The following is a 22422-nucleotide window of genomic DNA, read 5'->3' on the forward strand; positions in this document are numbered from 1 at the left end:
GAAATCAGTGCAGCTGGTAAGCATGTGCCATTAGTTTAATGATAACCAATATTAAACTGAACTGCACACCTTGAATAAATATGAATTTAACATTTTTATTTTAAAAAAAGAATGCATGTATTTAAAGGTCACGTGTGTTAAATTATTTTTATTAAGCAGAGACTCAAGATAAATAATTATATTTCATTTTGTTTAAGTGTACAATCACTTGCTTGTATGAATTGTTTTTTATTTGCCCAGAAATGGGCAAGTTGTTATGGTGGCTCATGTCCATGATGCTAACTGAAGGCCACATAATAATCACTAATTACTAATTAATGTTGCTACATTTTACACTTTAAATATGAATTAAATGAGACGGGTAACCACAAAAATAATATTTGTCAATAAAAATCAGACTGATTAATTGGTCAAACTCTAAGTAGGACTGGACAAAATGGTCACATATTGATATATATTGAATTTTGATGACATTGCTTTTAAGGAAGATTGCGTTGCCATAATTATTGTTTTATCTTACAATAAATATTAGTAGAGACTTTAGTAGGATCTTTAACAACAAAAAGACATTCTATATAAGAGAAAACATTGTTCAATAAAGTTTTAGTGATGTAGAAGCAAGTTTTTAAGAATAAAAATGTGTCGACTTGCATTAACAAGTAATACAATTGTTAACAAAGTGGCAAAAATGGGCCTGTCAACCTCTATTATGGCCTGCATTTATTTATAACAGCCACATATTACAAACAATATGCATGAAATGGGAACAGCATGCATGTAGTTTGAAAAAACAAAATCGCAGGTGAAAACAAATTGCATGTGTTAATTACAAGCCGTTCAGTAGAAACTGTATTACGAGCACTCTGTCAGCACTGTCCTACATCAATTACATCCCAATAAAATTGCGCCGCATTCAACAATATCAATATCCAGGTAATTTCATTTCAAAGGACAGGCAATTAAAGCAGAATTGGGGTCAATGGAACACAGAGCAGCGTGAAAGCCACTGACTAAAGCACTTAAAAGCAAGGGAGTAAGAAACGAGAGACGGGAGAAAAAGGAATTCTGATTACATTTCACCTGTCAATGACACGCTGCAGGAGCATTATTGTGTGCACGCGTGTGTGTGTGTGTGTGTGTGTGTGTGAGAGACTGCGTGTCTGTTTGTCTGTTTACAAAACTATGTGTATATGCTTCTGTGCCCAGAAATGTCCATGCATGTATGCACATAGGTGTGTGTGTGTGTGTGTGTGTACACTCCCGGGGGTGTTATGCCTGAAGACATACGTGCGGTAATAGAGTGGTGGTAGAGTCAGACAGCTGCCCAGTGCCATTCACAGCTCAGAGCTCCCAGCCTCCACTGTGCTCTGTTCGCCTTCTGATGAGAATTAATGTACTCTGACGTCCCCTGGGACTCCCCCACTCCCCCCTAACAGCACAGCTAATGAAGAAATACAACCTTGCCAAAATACTGAGGTGGAGAGAGAGAGTGAGAGTGAGAGAGAGAGAGAGAGAGAGAGAGAGACAGAGAGACAGAGAGAGAGAGACAGACAGAGAAAGAGACATCATGAGAGAGGAGGAAACTGAGGTGTACAGACAAAGGAAAAACACAAAGGGATGCAAAAAAAAAAAAACAAATACAGAGAGAGTGATTCTGGGGGCAGGGGGTAACGGAGAGGTCAAGATACAGAATTTCATTGAACCTGTTCAGACCTGCATGTTTAGTGATCATCACGTGCAGATCGAGCTCAGTACAAGTCTCTCCTGAATCTGCCCTCAGACCCGATCACAGAAACCACGTTAGGATTAGGGGTGAGCACCGATAACCGATAATCCATTATCTGATTATTTGTTAGATTACAAAAAAAGTCGGCCGGTAAATGGGACGAGTCATCATTTTATAAAAAGGCACTAAACCCCTATGTTAATAAACATGTTGACAGAAAAACGCACTGCACATAGATGCACTGTATAAAAGTATGGGTGAATGGCGAAAACTGTAGTACGACTAGAAAAGTGCTTTATAAATACAGGCTATTTACTCTCAGTTTTAACAAAACCGATCAATTATTTGCAGCCACCACCACTATACAAACATGAACTACCTTTCAAATGGTTCAACTATTATTTCATGTTGCAGCGGCATGAATAGAGCACCTCTCGTCTCTCTTCTCTCTCTCTTTCATACTTGCACACAAACATAAGCACAGATCAGTACATGTACATACACACACACTCTGACAGCAGACACATCTGTACAAATAGTTAAAGACATCATAATACTCTTCGTTATGATGTCATTAGATCAGTGTGTATTTGAATAGAGGGCGGGGACAAGTGTCATACTAAGCACTATCCACCTACAATCACATCACTGAGGATGGATGTTTATTCCAGATGTGAACCTGGGCCATTATGGACTGGAGAGGCACATGTCTGAGATTTAAAATGAACGACACTATTGAGGGGGAAACCACCATGAGGTTTGGCTGTGACCCAAGACACGTGTCCTGGATGGCCATACCCTGCCTAAGGGCTGCTACGGGCAATGACTGCCCTGCCTCTCCCCAAGGGGCTCCCCTGACGCTACCACTCCCCCCCGCCCCACACACACACACACACACACACACACACACGAGCAGGCAAACAGTATGGATGACAGATTACATGACCCCAAAATAGCAACTGTGCGACCGGCCACAATACGAAAGACACGTGCTGTAAAAGCTGACCACCACAAAATAAGTGTGATAAAGTCTGGTAGTTTGTTAATCAATGTCAAGCAATAAGACACGAATACACACACACACACACACACACACACACACACAGACAGACTCCTGGGGCCTTGTCCATATGGTGTCCATCAGTAACAGTTGGATCAGGATGTCCATTAAATACAATGTACTCCAAGTCAGGCATAATAATGACATAGTGACCAGCTTAAATGCAGGACGCTGTTTAGTTCACATTACTTTTGGCTTTTCTGCTCTTATCTGTTCACTTTACTTTCTTTATTCTCTTTTCTTCCTCTACATAGAATTTTTGCCCTTCAGAAAATGAGGAAGGTCAGAGACCTTAAAGAGAAGGGAACATGTTTCTTTATAACATGTTTATAAAGAAACATTAACACCATGATATAATGGTTAATTGTAAAAACAACATCTCCTAAGTTGGGGCCACAGTTATTGTCATTATTTTTAAGATTAGGATGATTTGTGTTCCAATAAACAGTATCTGACTTTAAATCAGTTTCCTTTGTGTTACGTCTACATTCATTCTGTGCTTTTACATTTAAACACAAATCATAAGTTGGGAAAAAAAAAAAAAACCCTGTGATTAATCACAGCAAATCAAGCGTTTAATTACTTAATTGTTTTAATTGTTCGACAGCCCCGTGGGAAATATCCTCCGTCTATTAATCAAGTTGTTGCCCTGACACAAGAGTGTATTTGAGGTTCACGTCGGTTCCCAGTGACTTGCAACCGACGGGCAAGGGTCGGGCGAGCGTGGAAGAGGAACATGTCAAGCAAATAGACGGGAAGATACACATTTATCTGTGCGAGTGGATGTGGTGGAGTGAACCGAAGCTAATCAACAAGAAACAGGCCACAGATAAAGGCAGCATGTCTATACACTGAGGTGGATGTTGCAAAAACCTAAAGTAATTCATTTTTCAACTTTTGCTGTTGTTTTTTTTTTTATCATGAATGTAGTTTGACACAATAACTTCTCAGCAAACAATTAGAAAATAGCCCGGACTTGTTTGAAAGATGGCTGCAGACATGTGGGACGTGGGGTAAAATCATATAAATTTAAAGGGACAATTATTTTCCATCATGTTTTACAGTAAGATTTGTGTGTCCCAATGAATATTTAAAAAAACAAAACAAATGATACTCACAGTTTCTTGGCCTTGAAAGATTGGGCAAACTCCCTGACACTGCAGAGTCGGGCCAGATCACACATCATGGCTTCGACTCTGGCTTTTTGCTGTTGAGACAGAAAACACAGACGTACGATTGTTACACAACAGCTTGTCCTTATCAGAGCATCGCGGGTTTTACATGTTCTGCAAAAACTGTGGCAAAATTGTGATTTTCGGCAACATTCGTGGCATTCTACAAAAGCTTCACTATCACTATCAGTTAGTGTGGTAAACTGAAGTGAGAAAAGCGCTGACACACGGTTATAATCTTGTCTGAAGCCTCTTGAAGAGCTGGATTTTTTTTTGACTGCGTGTTCTCAGTGCGTGTTTGTGCGTATGTGTGTGGCTCATCTTACGCCATATGTTGGGAGACAGGGTGAGGAGAGAAGAGGAGCGGAGAAAGATAAATGACTTAAAGAGTGAATGCATAGCTGCATTTACACACGGAGGGAGACAGGCTAAATATTCCTCATTCCCTCCATCCTGCTGTACCATTCTGCTGCAGGGCAAAGGCCTCACCAGCAACACATGCCGGCATAAATTAGTATATGTTTCCTAGAACAGTACACGATTGTGTTGTTGTGTTTTAAATACATGAGCATACAGACATGACCGTTGAACAGGGCCGGGCAGGTAGTTCCTTTTTGCTGTGATACTGGTCAAAATAGCCATTAAAACACAGGTTTAAACAGGTTATTAAATCAGCATTAACCTTAACGACCTGACGCGATGCATGAGGGTTTTTTATCAGGTATGGGAAAGACGTAAGTAAACAAACAAATGTCATACTTCCGGTCATTAGCATAGCAGTTAGATTAGAGAAACTTTATTGATCCTACAAACTTACTCCTGCCACAAAACAACTCATACAAATAAATTACATTAGAAGCAGCAATGGATTAAAAAAAATGCAACACAGCCACCAGTGTTTGTGACCAGGGCTGCAACTAACGATTATTTTCATAATCGAGTCATCCGTCGGTTATTTTCTCGATTAATCGAGTAATCGTTTGGTCCATAAAATGTCAGAAAATGTTGAAAAATATCGATCAGTGTTTGTCAAACCTGGAAAAGACGATGTCCTCAAATGTCTGGTTTTGTCCACAAACCAAAATGATTCAGTTTTAATGATTTCTTTGTCACATGGAGCAAAGAAACCGAGACAATATTCAAATTTAAGAATCTGAAAAATCGATGACCAAAATAGTTGAGGATTCAGTTAGTAATCGATTAATCGAGTAATTGTTTCAGCCCTGAGACAAAATTCCATATTTTTATGTATCAATTGAAAGATGGAGCAAAGTTTCGAAAGCTCTCAGTGTAATTTCAGTGTAACAGAAGGAGTAAACTCCCTCTTTCCTCTGTCCCTGTCTCACCTTTCTCTGCATATTCATCAGTACAGATCCTCTAAACAGATAACTCATGTTAGAACAGGAGCGTAAAGTGTGAATGGTAGCGCATGTTCTGTTCAGACTAACGCTCCATTAGACTCGTCGCTCAAGAATGAGATCTTTCTCCCAGGACTCCCAGCTGAGTTCTGGCTCCAGCAGCACCAGGTACAGTATTCCTGCTGCTACCTCTCTCTCCCTGTCGTCCTGCCCGCCATCCCTGAGGAACACTGTCAGCTCACATTACACCCCGGAAGAGCGTTCAGCGTTCTGCTCGCCATCCGCCACCTCCACCGTGGCTCCTCCTGCTGCTGCTGCTGTTCCCCTGTCAGCCTGTTTCTACCGATGTGATGTTCGAGTCTGTGCGCGTCCTACGGGAATGTCTTTGCTCTGTGTGTCTGTCTCCACGGAGCAGTGAGCACAGAGACAACACAAGAAAGGGTTAAGAGCAGCTCCTGATGGAAATGTGACTCTTCAGGCATTTTACAGACACCTTAACTGCCCAGGGGTGTATTTACACACGCATACACAGGCACACGCACACACCCATACACATACAACAAATGCAGTGTTGTGACTCAAGGGTAAAACCGTGCTATCACACCATTATCTACGCCTGAATTATTCTCTTGATGCTACTCTATACCATTATACGGACGCTATTACAAACCATTAAAGGTCTGATTATGGCTATTATAGATATGATTACAGGGTACCTGCTTATATGATCTGCACACAGCACTAATCACAGGTGAGAGGAGACAACTGTCTAATTTAATGACTTGTATGTGCAATATGCATTCACGCTCCTGGTCACTTTGGCTCAGTATATACACAAATGATAACAGGTTTCGCTGTTATATGCAAAATATTTGGTCTTTCACACGAAAATCCTTTTGTTTTTTTTTAACACAGGTGAACCTGCTCAAACAAAAACTGATTAACGCTATTCCCAGTGCCAGTGGTTGGTCAGTTCATCGCCTCTGTGTGAGATATGATATGATGAGTGGGAGGAAGAAGAAAACAACACCACTACATCAAAGCTCAGCGTCAAATTTACAATTGAAAACATTTGCATCACTGCCAATAATTAAGCAGATGAAAAAGAAATTAGCGTGTTCACCAACTCCAAGTCTTGAGTTCCAACTAACAACCTGATAAAAACCTGCATGCAACGTAAAGTCCTTTAAAGCAGGGAGTGAATGCCAAATTAAAACATTCCCACTGATCAGAAAGCAGATTAAATCCGGGATTAAACGGGTTTTTTGAGCAGTGTAAGATGTGAGACGACAGCGGTTTGCAGGGTTAATGTGAGTTTACAGTAAAAGGCAGAGAAAAATGAAACACTGCTCCCAAACAAGGTCAGCGAGCGCAGCGGTGAGATCATTAACAGGTCAGTGTAAGGCCTCCTCAACAGGGAAGCCTCCAATGTTTGTATGACCAGCAGAGAAGATGAGAGCAGGTGTCAGCTTGACGAACATGTATCCCCTTCTCTGGAGACGGGGGGTGGTGGTGGGGTGGGGGGGGAGATGGAGTAATGGGAGACCAGAGGGAGGATAGAGGGGGGGGAAGAATGGGGGGGGGGCACTGGAGCAAATCCAGCAGGGAGAAGGTGAGCAGCCTGCCTGCCTGCCTGCCTGTCCGCCTACCCTCCCCCTGCAGATTGAAGTCTTGCGAAGAAAATAAAGTTTATTGCCTGGAAAGAGGGGGGAAAAGCATGTAAAAAGCATTAAAGCGATGGAGGTGAACAATTAGACAGATGGCCAGGTTTTGGAAGGGGAAGAGGAAAAAAAGGGATAGAAAAAGAGAGGGAGAATGCACGGACGCAATCGTTCAGGGTTTTTATGAGGACCCTGACAACTCCTCGTCTCTTCAAGGGCGAAGGAAAAGTGAGAGGCAGCAAAGCCTCTCTGGTTAACTCCGGAGTAATCGCTGAGTGTGCAACACCACAGAGCCCGGCTCGGGGTGACAGAGCTTACTGCCCCCAGCTACACACAACCTATTGCTCCAGCTGAGAGCAAAAGGGCTAATTATGAACGAAGCGGACGTGTAAACAAGCTTTGCAGCCTGAAAACTTGAAACGACGGTGACTGCGCACGCATGGACATGAAGGCGCGTCCGGTGAGGAGCCACCGCGCGTTGGAGACGGAAGCCAGCAAGGTCACCATGACGATAACACAGGCATCAGATCCCTCTGCCCTCCATGCCTGCCGCCACCTCTCAACCCCCCCCCACCACCACCACCACCTCCAGCCGTCAGCCCAAGAGAACAGCTGTCTGTAACATGACAATGACCTTTATGACTTTCACCAGGAGGGAAGCTAGAGGAGGAGGAGGAGGAGGAGGAGGAGGAGGAGGAGGAGGGGAAATGAAGTAAAACCACGTTTCCACCCAAAACTTCCAGAAACTTTAAACCTTTTCCAAAGAATGAAAAAGAATACAAAGAGCAGGGAAGATTAGACAAATTAACATGATGACGTGTGAACAGATGTTTCGTAGAGTAAAGACGAGATTGAGAGGGTGAGAACAGCAAAGTTAACAGCAGAGCTAACTGCGAAGGGTTAAACATGACTGGATCGTTATTAAACTGTTGAATGGAACAACTATAAAACTGTAAAAAAAATTCTACAGGACAAATTAGACATCAGGCCATTAGCATTGGGGTCCTTACGAGGCGATAATGTTTATAACAAGACGACAGCGACGGTAAACAAAGGAGATTTAACACGTCCTGCAGTACAGAGACGACATAAACTCTGTGAAAGTGAGTGAACTGTTGGAGTTTTAGAGCTCATTCCTACCGGTCAATTAAATGGGTTTTTGACCAGTAACAATACATTTAATTGGAATTCACACCTGGATCAACATTTTTGACCTGGTGAACACGACGCAAATTCTGGCATCATTTCCAGAGAAGTGCATTCATCTTCCATACTCTTTACAGTTGAGGACGGTGCTCACAATGTAGTTTTCATCTGACTTCATTTCATTAGTGAGCTAAGATCATTTGCTCACTGTAGAGTTTAAGAGACGTTCTAACCCGGGTGAACGTGCTGATTTTAGCGTTGATGTAAGTAGATTTTACACGCCGGTGTGGAGCTTGACCAGCGGAAATAAAATGCTGAATAAAAATCTACTCTGTGCTTCCATGAAGTCACTGGTTCCCGCAGTGGAAACACGCACGGTTCTCTGTACAGTCCCTAGTTCCCACAGTGCAAACACGCGTGTAGTTGGCCTCGTGTCTCCTGGTGTTCCACGTGTGTTGGGGAAAGACATGCGGTCACTGCTGTGGATAAAGATGGAGACAGAATGGGGAGGAGGGTGGGGGTGGAAGGAGCTTTAATACAATTAGAACTTGGGGCCATCCAATCCAATAAAATGAAGAGGTATTAGAGCAGGGGAGCCCCATTCTGTTCAATAAGACACTGGACCACTCTACTTAAAACACAAAACACACACACACACACACACACACGGGCATTCTGGCACATGTGCACTCACAGGTACACACACTTCGCTGACCCCTTTAATAGCACAGCAGCCACCCCTAATGGACGCAAGCAAGTGGAACCGCCAAATAATACACTGTCTTAATGCACTAGGCTCAATCTCACCCACCCCCAGTACACCCTCCCACCCTCTCCCCTTATCCGTCTCAGCCTTCACCGCCTCACTCTTTTTTAACCCCTGTTTTCATCTCCCCTCACCCCACGCTGCCCCCTCGCCACCTCGGCTCCACTTATAGATCAAAAATGCAGGGACAACACTTAAGAAATCAAAAGTGCGCCCATATATATGAAACACTTACCCCCGCAGACCTCGGTTAACAACTCTGCTACAGAGCACGGTGGTAAAAGAGTGCGCGGGGCAAGACAAACTGAGCTTTATTTCTATATTCAATTAATATAAAGCAACAGTAATATTCTATAGCTATAGCTGTAACTGCAGGTGCGGACGTAAGATGTTGCAATGGCGGTGAAAGTGAATGAGCAGCGAAGACACCATGTGAAAAGGGCACCTTATAAAAGCAATTAGAGAAATGACTTTGAGCCCTTCTTCTTGCTCCGTAGATTAGAACAGGCCTCGGAGGGAGGAACTCAGAGGAACCCGCATCTCTCGTGACCTTGTCCACACAACACGCCACACTAAACTGGTCATCAGCTTTTAAGACTGCATTTTATCATAGATATACATTTTTAGCAAAAAATAAAAAAAATAAAAAAAGAGGGGAAAGAGAAAAAGGGGAAAAGGAGGGAGGGGAGAGTATGGAACGTGCTGCTCGTATATCATCCTGTCACAATTATGACGTTTGTTCATAAATACCAACCAATCTCCTCTCCACCTGGCTGAGTCACATGGGCTCGTGCTTATGCACGCACCGTACACCAACAAAGAAAAATGTTGAATACATACCACATGTGGCGAACACACGCACACACACACACATAGAGACAGACACATCTGGCTCGTTGTCCTACCACAGATCTGAGCGCTGACCTCCATACACACACACACACACACACACAGAGACTGAACACACACTCGGAAAACACGCATCCAAATGAATAAACGCGCCTCGTAACAAACAAACAAACAAACAAATGTGCACACGCACACACACACACACTCTCACACATCCACTTACCCACTGACATGGACACACACTGCAATTAATAGGGAGGCAGGTCTCTGGTGAGGAAGAGAAAGTGCCTGTTCAGCACATACAGGCAGAATATGCAATTTCCTCCAGTTAAGTCTGTATTAAATTGATTTCTTCTTTCTCTGACACGGACGGGGTTTTTCCCCCCTTAATGAAAGCTGGATAATCTACAGGTTTTCCCTTTCCTGAAATCAAGTTACAAATCAAGCAATTGCTGGGGCAGATATGGGAAAGGTGAAGGAAGGACATGGGATGATTTTCCAGATGAGAAACATGGTATATGAGGCACATACGTGCTGATACTTTTAACACGGACATCACGAGCACACGCACGCACACACACAGACACACACACACACACAGGCCAGACCTTGGCTAAGTACTTTCTGACGTTTCCGTTCAGCGGCGTGCTAAGGCTACGGCGCGGACCGCGTTCGTAAACACAGCACTGATGAAGGTAATTAATGAAGCGCATTAATTAGCACACACTTAAATCAGTTAATCACTCACTGAGACTTGACAAGCAGCCTTGTCCATGTTTGCAGAGAAACACTGAACACGCTGAGAAAAGTAACACAAAGAAGGAGGGAGGACTTATAGCCAACAAAAGGGAACATAATTACAGATAAGCAGCCTTAGTGGAGGAAGTATTAGTTTCTCTCGGTTTGGTGCCACAGTATGGAAACCCTCAGTTTAAGCAGTTACATATATGTACTTTACATAAACAAAAAGCAACGGTTATGCGGACAAAAAATGGCAGTGTGAGATATAGCAATTACATTTTATATGAAAGGATTATTAAATCTGATGAATTCAAATGTAAGCAGAATTTTAATGTCATCGCTGGCTGAGGTGAGGTGACTTTAAGCACTTCATATACCGCCGTGTAATTTAATTTACTGTATAGTGATGCATTATATTTTATACGGTCATTATAGGTTTTCAAATTCTTAATCTGCAATGTAACTATTAACTTTAACTGTCAAATAAATTTAGTGAAGTAAAAAAAAAAAGAAAAAAGGATGATATTTCCCAGTAATGTAATGTAGTGGAGTAGAGGTAGTACGAGGACTACACAGTAGTAATAGTAATACAAGAGCAGTACAGTAATTGACCCAAGGTGGCGCTCAAGCACCTGCTCTTTTAACCTCTGACCAGGTAAAGGCCCTTTGGAAAAGCCTTTTCTGTCTCATTTGGATATTTTAATTCCAATAAGATTGTAATAGAATAGAAATTAAAATTAAAAGCAATTTTTGTGCAATGTTACGCACTTTTGATTGAGGATTAAATGCCGTTTGTGTGTGCGATAGAAAAAAATCCCTTGAAGCACAATGTATCGCATCCAAAACACACTTTTTCATTCATTAATAGCATAGATAACTTAAATCAAATCTTAAAATCTTATGCAGAGAAACTGTAAAAACAGCACAATTATAAAGATAAATGACACTTTCTGTATAATTTACATCACAGCTTTTACACAACTAAATAAACGCAAATACACAAAACCTCTCTTGAACAATTTGTTGCAGAGAAAAAAATTAGAGCAGATTTTTTTATAAATATAAATTTTGCAATTATAGAATGAGGTGTAATCAAACCTGTTGTCAGGTCAGAAAGAGGGGGATAGATGAAGACAGAACATGGGGAAAGAGAGATGGAGAGAGAACCGAGAGACAGACGAGACAGAGAGACAGACAGATAGACAGACAGAGATGGGAAATGAAAAGGACAGGGCGGTCATCATAATTGCAGCGTTTGCTTTTCGGATGCAGACAGACCAGGGCCATGGGGCCTGAGGCACATATCAGATTCCACACAAACACACACACACACATACAAACTTACACGTGCACCCACATATATACCAAAACACACACACACACACACACAATATCCCTCAGCCGTCCTGAAAGAGTGTTTTTTCATAATTTTTTATCAAGGCAAAGTGTTTCAGGTGTGTTTGTGTTGTGATTATAAATCTGCTCAGTGTGTGTTAGAGTGTGTGTGTGTGTGTGTGTGTGTGTCCATTTGTGCCTCAGCCTCACGTCACCCCCGTTTTCCTTCCATGATCAGACTTACATTAAAAAGTGATGGAGATTTAAATAATGTGTCCGTGTTCTCAGAGAGACATCAAGAGACTTTCAACTCACTCTCCTCCTCCTCTTCCTCCTCTCTCTGTCTCTTCCTCTCCATTTCCTCACCCTCTCCTGCACCCTATCTCCCCACATCTCACCCTCTCCATCTCCGCCAGATTCGCAGACAGTGCACATTTCCTCCGCACGTCTTCGGTGTAAGTGATGCCCCTAACAACCAGGGTTTTAATGCAATCCACATTGCTCCCTAATATTTCAGATCTCAGAATAAGCACTGGCAATTACATATTTACACCCCTCTTATTTTGCAATTCTGCACAGGGACTTCAGCGTCTGGGACGAGCATCACATGCAGACATAAAAGCTGATGATATTCTGGTTGGATAACAATAAAGTTAGAGGCAAAGACAACCAACATCCTGTGCACTTTTACACCACTTTCTATTAGAGAACATCAGCAAAAAAAAAGTACAAAATAATGCGTTCTTTTCAAGTGTGGCAGTAATAATATGATTGCTTCATCTGAACCTGTTCATTTGGACCATGTTTCATTTCTCATGACAGGTATCATCTCGGTATCCGGAGGGCTGCTCAAGTGCCAAACAAACTTTTACACGCATGTACACCGCGTGGACACGCATCACTGCAGAGAGATGATAAATGAAGCCTCTGTGATTTGGTTACCCGAGCTCTTTTTGTACCAGCGTTATTGAAAAAATAAAAAATAAAACATAACATAATTGAGTAAGAAAAGAATCTGGCAATTAAGAAACATGGAGGCCTTTGATGTGAGTAAGTGTATAATAGGCCTTTTGATGAGGGAGTGTTTTACACTCCGCAGGGTCTTGTATGCACTTTGATTAAAAGCTCTTTTGTTTAGCGATATTCTAAACTGCTTACCATTTTCCACTGTCACAATAGTTTAGCCTGAAAATACATGAGATTGTTCCCTTTTTCTTCTGCTCCCTCAGACACGGTGTCTTTTCTTTTCTCTTTTTCCTCTGGTCTGAAAATCACACAGTAACGATACTGAGTTAATGTTACGTGAAAAAGAAAGAGCGACGTGGGTTAAAAAGGTTCTACAAAGAGAAATGAAGGTGGAAAAAGACAAGTGGCTGACGAGGGCTGTGTGAGTCGTATTCTACTTGAATTAGATTTTAAAGGGTTTGTTGGTTGTTGTTTTTTTATTTTGGTCAAAGTGGCGTGAGCGCTCTGCTGGTGGAAGAAGAGATGAAGGTGAGCGACAGCAGACACTGACGATATCAGTGTGACACATTCTGCATGTGGTTTCAAAATAAATAAATAAAAATGACAGTAGAAACCAAACAGGGGCACTATCACTTGTTCAGCAATAATAAATAGTTGTGAATTGATCTATTTTTTACATTCATGTGCCAGCTGATTGAGATTCATTTACATAATCGACCTCAGTGCTTCCCAAAGTCTAGGCTAAGGCCCACTGGTGGGCATTAGAGGTATTGCAGGTTAGCCACAGGCCACATGCACAAGGACATGGCACCAAAATGTAAACAATCTTTTTCACACACACACACACACACACACACAGACACAGACACAGACAAGAAGAAACTGTGGATGTTGAGTGCAGATGACTGTGTGTGGAACAATCACTGATCTGTTTTGTTTCTTCAAGTAAAACTAGGTTTTGTTTTCTCCTCCGTTTATTTTACATTCGACACTTATTTCAGCCCCGTGTGTTAAATCTCTAAAGACAGGACGTGTTCTAGTGATATCTAGCTACTTTTCAGACTGACTTTAGTTGCTTTTCACTGACAACAATCTTCAAACACGACACAAGGTCGACATTTTGACGTTTCAGGTCCCCTAAAACGCCATCTCCGCGTGGACAGAACACCCGTCACCTAAACCCGTTTCCATGTGGACGGCCCCTCAGATTAAGATGAAAATGATCTCCTGTATCAAATTCATTAAAACATGCATAATTATTGTTAATTCTGGCAGAAAAAAAGGAAAATATATTGAAATATGTGTTTGTACACTAAAATAGGCACTTTCAGGCCCTTCAGCACATTAAGACTTATATTCTCTATTTCCTGGTTTGTATCTTATATTTTATATTATTAGTAATCTGTCTTTTGTTGACTGGGACACAGCCTATGTTGTTTTCCCCTTTACGTGTTTATTTTATGACTATAATCTGTCATATTTACGTGTTAATGTTGATCACACAAATAAATGAATAGAATGAATGAAATGATATGTTTATTGAGATCAATACTGTATTTTGTTTTCTGTGGTAAAAGGGAAATAAAATTTGAATTTCTATTTTGTCTTGCAGAACTTTTGGGAATCTTGGTCGTCTGAAGTTTGTGAATCTCTGGTCGACCGCGTCTGTTGATAAGGTCGTGTGATTTTGCATTCAGTCACAGTGTTGCACAGATTTGAATAATAGGATTCTCATCGTGCATCTTTAGCCCCTTGTCGCCAGATAATAGCTTGAGAAACAATGTAATAAGTACGTTATGTGACCTCAGCAAAGGTCAGGGGTCAAGCCACAAACTGTCAACGGAGCGCCGGCCTGACAGAATAAATGACGCCTTGTAAACAAATTGAGTTATTGTTTTAATTCATGCAGTCTGATTCAATTTGCCCGGGACACGAGTCCTTCAGGGGGAAACAGAGGAGTGAGGGAATGACGGGAGGACAGAAGGAAAGAGACAGAGGGGAGAGGATGTGGACGATGAGACATGGACACACGTCTCCCCGCGACTTAACTACATTAACGACTGTGTGCTGACTTCCATATAAATGGCAAGTCTCCCTTTTGTCTCACAGCTAAATACAATAAAGTTGTGTTAAATTGAATTGGGCTGGACCAAAGGACCCTGGATCAAACTGAGTGACGATAAACAGGAGCCACTTCTGAATAGGGATGGCTCTATGCCACTTCTTCATTTCCTGAAAATCACAGTGTCTGATCCTTTATTTAAAGTTCCCACGTGTAACTCCTGTGGCCAGATCACTGCTAGTGTTGCTAACATCACCACATTTTGCCACATTTCCTAACTCAGCCACTTTGACGCTTTATTTAGCGAGTATTCAGACCCCTCTAACGAATCTAGTGATAACTAGTGATAAATCTAGCAACCTTTCCTGTGTTATTAGAGACATTTGATGACACCGACGTGACAGCACGTGTCGTTTCTAAAGGTTTTTTCACAGCGGACGGGACAAGAGTGCAAATAATTCAGATGCAAACTATGACACGAGTCAAAGTAATACATTATAAGGATGAGGGGGAAAAAAATCACATCTTGGTCTGTCTGTCCTTTGCAACCCCCAACTCCACAAACACAACCAAGCAATCAGCTGCCGTGTTGAGTGTTTTGCTCTGATTGTGACAAGAACTTTGAAGTTCCTGGAAATGTTAGTGGAAAAAGGGCTTGTGAGGTTCAAGAGGAAACCTTTCATGGGCGCTTGTTGGCGCTTTCAGCCGACGAGGTGAGCAGCGACATCAGTGACTCCACTCCTCAGCCGTTCACAGCTGTCTCGCTTCATTAATGTGTTCAGCGTGGGAATGTCAACACAAACTTAATCAGCATTGCGTGAACTCATTTGACAATGGTCTCACTCTAATGGGAATTTGTTAATGTGTGTACAAAAGTTGCATACTAGAGCTTTAAACAAAGTCCACACACCTCCAGTGATCCCTGTAGCATGGTACACGATTCTCTCTACAGCCTGCATGACAGTGAAGCATATATGGGATATTTAGGATTTTGGGATCACATCAGCCTTTCATCACATCATTCTTTTTCAAACCAAAACAAATCCTGCACCGACTCATCCCTTGTTCTGAACTTTATTAACCGATGCAAAGACTATGTTTTCTCTGTGGCATAAACATTTTCAAGAAGTTAAGATAATTGAGAAGGAAAATAAAATGTACATAAGGGTAAAAAACAGACTGAGCCCAATTAAGCAGCAGCTGGCGATTGAGAATGCTTAAATTTGAAAGAAATCTGTGCACGCTTGTTGTGATGGAGCAAATGGGAAAGCCCATCGGTACACCCCATGAACCTAAAAAACCCTGAATGAAACATCAGTATTAAGTTTGGTCTATCACCTAAAGCTGCATTAGGTCTCTCCTCAGTTTGCTCCTTAATTCCATCAGAGTAATCTCACATTATTGCCCTCTAACAGTACCCTAAACGGAGAATAAAAAGTTTGCTCCCCTCTAGCAGTGTATTACCAGGAAACAACAGGCCCTCTCCTCATTAAGTTATAGATATAAATGCTCCAAAGCATGAAATTACCCCCGAGCCTCCCTCTCCAAATAACCTGGTTTGCAAACAAATGATCCGAGCACAAGCAGTAAAAGGCAGATTATTAAAATAATAGGAGGGATTTAAATTTGCATCCACAGAACAATTCAGCAAAGGACTGTGCAATTACTCCTCCCCCTCTTCCTCCCTTGTTCATTCCACCTTTCTACTAGCCAGCAGAGTCCCCTCTCACTTTATTGTGTCCATCTGTTCTTTATATCAAACAGACGTATCTTCAGGTGTGTCTCTATACGTGCTAACAGGAGCAGGTATGTTTACTAGCGTCACCTGGTTTCATGCTTTAACTTCATTAAAACCTCTATCCATTTACACATACTGTGCTTCCTGCAGGTACACTGGACATGCATAGAAGTCAACAGGAAGCTGATTGGACTTCTGTCATGAGAATGATGCTGACGTGAAACTGAACCTGCGCGCGTTGATGGAGTTGTTTTGTTTGTTTGTTTGTTTGTTCTTTGCTGATAGTTGAGTCGTGGCCAATAGCAGACAAACAGGAAGTGAATGTGGACACATGTGTCATCATTTTCAAAGGTCCATGTTTCGGCCGCTCTGTAGTGATCAAATGAAAACTGAACCAAATAATGAGCACAGTGGTAGAGCGAGTCGTCTCTCAACTGTGTGCATGGGTGAGAGGGTGATAGAAAATCCACTGCACATAGTTGCGCTGTATGAAAGTGTGAGTGAATGAGGTGTGAATGGCAAAGGTAGTGTAGGTCAACCAGACATTTACATATACAGGTGTGACAGAAGTCAACAGGAAGCTGATTCTCTCCTCTGCAGCTGTTTGCTTACTGAGAAGTAACACAAGTGAAATGCAAGGACAACAATTTCTGTTGTGAGACCAGCGAGGTGAAATTAAACTGAAAGTAAGAGCTTTTTGTTCCCAGCTGGCCGTCGTGTTATCAGTGGCGTGCAGAGACATTTGGAAGGACGGGGGCTAAATTCAAAAGGGCAACTACTGAGCACCGGTGGGGCAGGCCCCACTAATACTGCAACTGAATTTCATGTAGGGAACTTATAAACGGCACCATTTCTGATTGGAAGAAAATGAATCTGTAAAGGGATCTTATATGGCACTGGATCACTCTTCTCCACTACAAAGGCACTCCTTTACATACATTCCATTTTTTTAATTTATATTTGGCTTTAGAGGCCACATATGAATGGCAGAAGTTTAAAAGGTCTCTTTTTCTGCATGTCCAGACTAATACGCTGAGTTTTCAAACAAAAACTGAAGCAAATAATGAGCGTTTTTTTAAATTCTCCTTTTAGGGACTCTAAAACAGCAGGGTAGTTGTATCCAGGGCAGAATTTATAACGAAACCGTGTAAAATGTATGTAGTGCAAGTGTTAACACAGCTGATATTCCAGTTTTGGCTGGTAAGAACTAATCAGGAGGCCAATGCGGGTAACTTTGTCATCTGTTTTAAAGCCCAATCAAACTAAAATGCTGCCCTAGAGTTTTTAAGCTAAAACAAAGGTAGCAGCATTTTCAAACTTCTCCATTTATGGGGAAATGTTGGGGCGGGGTGGACGGCAGGTGTATCTGGAGCAGAATTTATGCTGCTTTAAACGAAACCTGAGTGGTGTGGATGTAGCCTTAGAAGAGAGAGATTCACATCTTACACTGTGATAAATATCTAACTTTATCCTGAGACAATAACAGTCCCTCCTCCCATGCTTGAGTAAATGGGGAGCGATGAGAGAGTGAGGTGAGAAGGAACGGACGAGGCAAAGGGTGCTCAGGTCTGCATTACCTCTGAGTTATGGCCTCCATTTGCATCTCAATCAGCCTCTTTGGAGAGCCCGCCACCCTGGAAACACCCCCATCACACAACAGCCACCACCAGTAATCAGGGAGATTTAGTGGAACTGGCAGTCTACTGTGGGCACCCCCTGGGCGGGGGGTTCACAGCTCATTCCCAGCCCCTGGTCTTGCTAAGGGCCCTCTGGGCCACATCCAAACACAGGAGAATGGCAGCACTTAACAAGGCCGAGGAAGACCAAAATAGACGAGCAGCAGGAACGAGCCATAAAACAGAGGGAAAACAAAGCACCCGAGTGATTGTACTAGATGTTCCAGCATAGGTAGTCTGCATAGTCTTCTGCATCACTGCCTCATTATAGCAGGAGGGGAAAGAAAACAAACTTGAACTTGTGACCTTAGGTGAGAACACTTAATCTCAGCAGTTGATGATGGCACTGACACTAAGCCACTGCTCCCCTGCAGTAAAAACAGGCTTTCTCGTACAAGTAATGGGAGCATGTGAAGCCACAAACACACACACACACACACACAGCTGCATGGCGTGATTTGCAGATAGTGAATGCTCCACCTGAGAGTTGCCTCTCTAGTTAGCGCAGTCTCGTGGCTGAACCCTGCTAAGGTATTATTACCTACACTCAGTCCTATTGATATTGTGACTCCAGCATCTGTTCACCACCTTGTTACTGCCCGGACCACAACACAGCTTCCTATCTGACTGTGTGCATGGCATGTGTGAGTGTGTGTACCTGTTTGTGTGTGTGTGTGTGTAGGACCTCTGGGGTAGAGAGCAGTCACTGTGCACAGTAGAAGACAAGAGGCTGAGGAGGCTAATAGAGAAACAGTCAACACACCAGGGGCCTAATCAACTGCGAAGGACATGTACCCATAGCTCCAAATCTCTGGAACACAGACGCACTCTGGCCTTTCTTCCTCACTCTAATCTCACTGATACTATAAACTCCACACCGCATCGCACAAAGACTGGGAGCCAAGCATGCAGCAAAACAACAGTGAAGGAAAAACCGAACTTTGCCTGCAAAATAGTGGATCAGAGGAGCAGAGGAAAACAAAATGGAAGAGAAACCGCGAGGAAAGCGTGGAGGAGTGGAGCTGGAGATGCTCCGAATGAGGAGCCGACTTTCGGTTATTAGGATCAAATATTAGTGGGGGGAAAAAAGTGGGGAGTGGGCAACATTAATCAAAGTGTTCACCTAGTGGGCAGCCATATGGCAGATCAGCACGCCAACAGTGCAAACTTGCTGATCTTCAGTAACGGGGTGCAATTAATTCCACTGGCTGCATTCATCTCTCCCTCACATGCTGAAGGAAGGGAGGGGTAGGAGAGAAGACGCTAGAACAGAGGAGGGTTTGTTATGACTCTTTACTCTTCCTCCTCAACTCTCTTCCTTTTTTTCTCTCTCTCTCTCTGGAAGCAGAGGAATCAAACCCAATGATGAATGAGGTGGACACAAGGGCCTCAGGTAGTTCCTGCGGCGATGGTGTGGGGGGGAGAGGGAGGGTGGGACAAGAAAAAGGGGAGAAATTAGAAGGGTGGGAGAGGGGAGGGAGCTGTGGGCAGAGAAGTTTATTCTAAGACTTGGCCAAAGTATTATTTTGGACTGTAAATGGACCTTAAAATATGTGTGTATGTGTATTAGAGCTGCAGTGATTCATCAATTATTAAAATAATCAACAACTCTTTCGATAACTCATCAGTTTGAGTGAGTTTTTTTGTAAAATAAATATAGTTCTAGCATTTAGCTTCTTAAATGTAAATAGGCTCTTGTTTACGTTTGGGAAAAACTATCTAGATTTATTCCATTGATTGTGATACCTTCAATGAATCAAGAAAATAATCTATCAGGAAAATAACAGTTATTCACAGCCCTATTTGAAAAAGTTTGAGTAGATAAACATCATCTACTCAAACTTTTTCAAATTCTGAATGTCATGCTGTTCATGTACCACCAAAGGACAAGGTACCTCATCACAAGGTAAAGGTTCATAAATTCTATGTAAATCCAATTATCCATGTATAGGTGTTTCTACTGGAGATAAACCCAGTCCATTAATCAGGCCAATATCTGCATTCTTTTTAATAATCGTCACATCAGATTATTATCTTCTAATCAGCAAATTATTACAAATGATGCATTTGTGTTCTTAGAAACATGGTAAATGTTGCAAAATGTAATTTTTACATTGAAAAGGTATAATGTATAAATATTTAGTTTATACATTATTATTTATTGAAAATGGTGTAGTGGTCTTTATCAGATGGAGGATAAAAGAAATCTGTCTAAATATAAGGGACATAGAAAAAACAACACTGGTCAACCTCGAGTTTCTACACAAGAGTGTGCAATTCAAGCAACGTTTTAATTAACAATGTCCAGTTCTGTCCAATGCTTTCAACAGTGGTCATAACTTAATGCAAAGGAAAAAACAAAAAGGTAGATAACCCTCAATCACAGTCTCCTTAAATCGTCTAATTAAGATTTCTCTATCTATCTATTTATAAATCAGATATCAATTAACATAGACATAGTAATAATAAATGAAGTTACTTTTAATCGTTTATGTTTCAGATGAAACATGAGAACAGAGGGTCAGCATTTGTGAATTTATTCAAGAATGAAAAAGCATCTTGATCGACTGAAATCGTACCAATTCCTTAGTTACGTGGAAAAAGAATGTATAATGTTATGATGGACTGTGGCCTTATGAGCCTAAATAAATCAAGAACATAAAAGACAACACTATTGGCAATATATCAAATTGTTTCAAATTATTTTAATCTAATTAGAATTAGAATTAGAATTAGAATATTTTATTAATCCCCAAAGTAAAATTTGCGGATACAGCTGCGCATACATGAATACGACCAAACATGTTGAAAAAAAAGGCAATTCATTATGGTCCCACTATAAAAGCTCCAAACACTGAGCAATAGGGGAACAGTACCGAGTAGGATTTTTACAACATTGTTGAGCTGTGACATAAAAAAATGGCTGTTTGCAAAAGATTTTCTGCACTTTCTGTTGGTTTCTTTGACCAAAATAAAGCTACACTGACATCATCTTTGGCAGAAGACTTAAGACTGAGGTTGGGCTACAGTTCATCATCATCAACAAGTCTGTCCTTCTCTTGCTGGACAAAATAGATCAACCCTGGAATGTTATTGACGATATCATTGACGATGTTATTAATGTTATGAACTGCCGATTGTCCAATCCATCATCGTCAGACAACACAAGTCAAATGGCCACTAAGGCTAAAATCCACTGGATAAGTCTGCAGGATGAAGTAAGCACGGCCTGACCACACACACACACACCCACACACACACAACTCTCAGACCTCTTTTGGTTTTATGTAAAATTAGCGTCTCCCCTGGCTCTTAACACAAGCTCATCTCCATTAGCCGCAACCTAGTAAAACTGACTCCTGCAAATGAGTTGTGGATATGCATTCCCGGGGCCCACTCATCTCCCGTCCATACAAATATACTGCTTCGGCTATCCCACGTCCTTTTCTCTGTAAGTCAGCTCATCCCACAGGCCCAGTCACCATACCACCCATACCAATATCATAAATGACTGTGGGGGAAGCCTTCATTAGGGCAGCGATGCCCCTCCACCCCTCTAATCAGGGCATTTTCCTTCAGCGCGTTGGGATGGTACTTTATGGCCCAAATGGGGCTCCGTTAATGAGGAAGAACACTGTACATGTCTCCATTTCCTGTCTAGCCAGGTCTGCAGTTCCTGTATTTGGCCCTATTATGATCACAGGGCTTTTTTAATGAGCTATATTCCTCTTGGTCATGCATTAAACAAAAATAAATGAAAAAGTAATAATTAATTACACTACAAAGGCACACAAATGCTGTTAGAAGACAGAGCGATAAAGTAGGGATGTAAAGGTGTTTGGAAACACTTGTTTCAAATCGCAGTGGAGCAGAGCGGAGAGAAGTGAGAACTGAGACCATCGCCTCGTGAGTACCCATCATCCTCTCCAGTGTCAGTGGTAAGGGAGAGGAGAGCGTCTATGTAGGAGAGAGAGTTTAAAATTGTGGATACTCTCGCATCTTAAATGGAAGCATTTCAGTTTCCCAATGTCCAGACATGACAGAGGAGAAAAGATGTTGGGCAAACAAATGAAACAACTTATATAACATCGAACTCGGCACAGAAGACAAACACGACAGGCATCACGCGGCTCTTTTTTTTCCCCCCCTGTTCAGTTTGTGACTGT

The 22422-nt window shown here is 41.9% G+C and overlaps 1 protein-coding gene across 1 annotated transcript in view; it reads right to left on the reverse strand.

Annotated features, from left to right (window-relative positions):
* The window catches only part of wwox (WW domain containing oxidoreductase), a 59683-nt gene that overhangs the window by 5342 nt on the left and 31919 nt on the right, over positions 1–22422 (reverse strand). Inside the window, exon 6 of the mRNA XM_044036084.1 lies at positions 3905–3993. Coding sequence (XP_043892019.1) covers positions 3905–3993 — 89 coding nt within the window. The remainder of the gene's footprint in view (positions 1–3904; positions 3994–22422) is intronic.

This window comes from Solea senegalensis, linkage group LG10 (genome assembly GCF_019176455.1).
Source record: "Solea senegalensis isolate Sse05_10M linkage group LG10, IFAPA_SoseM_1, whole genome shotgun sequence".
NCBI lineage: Eukaryota > Metazoa > Chordata > Actinopteri > Pleuronectiformes > Soleidae > Solea > Solea senegalensis.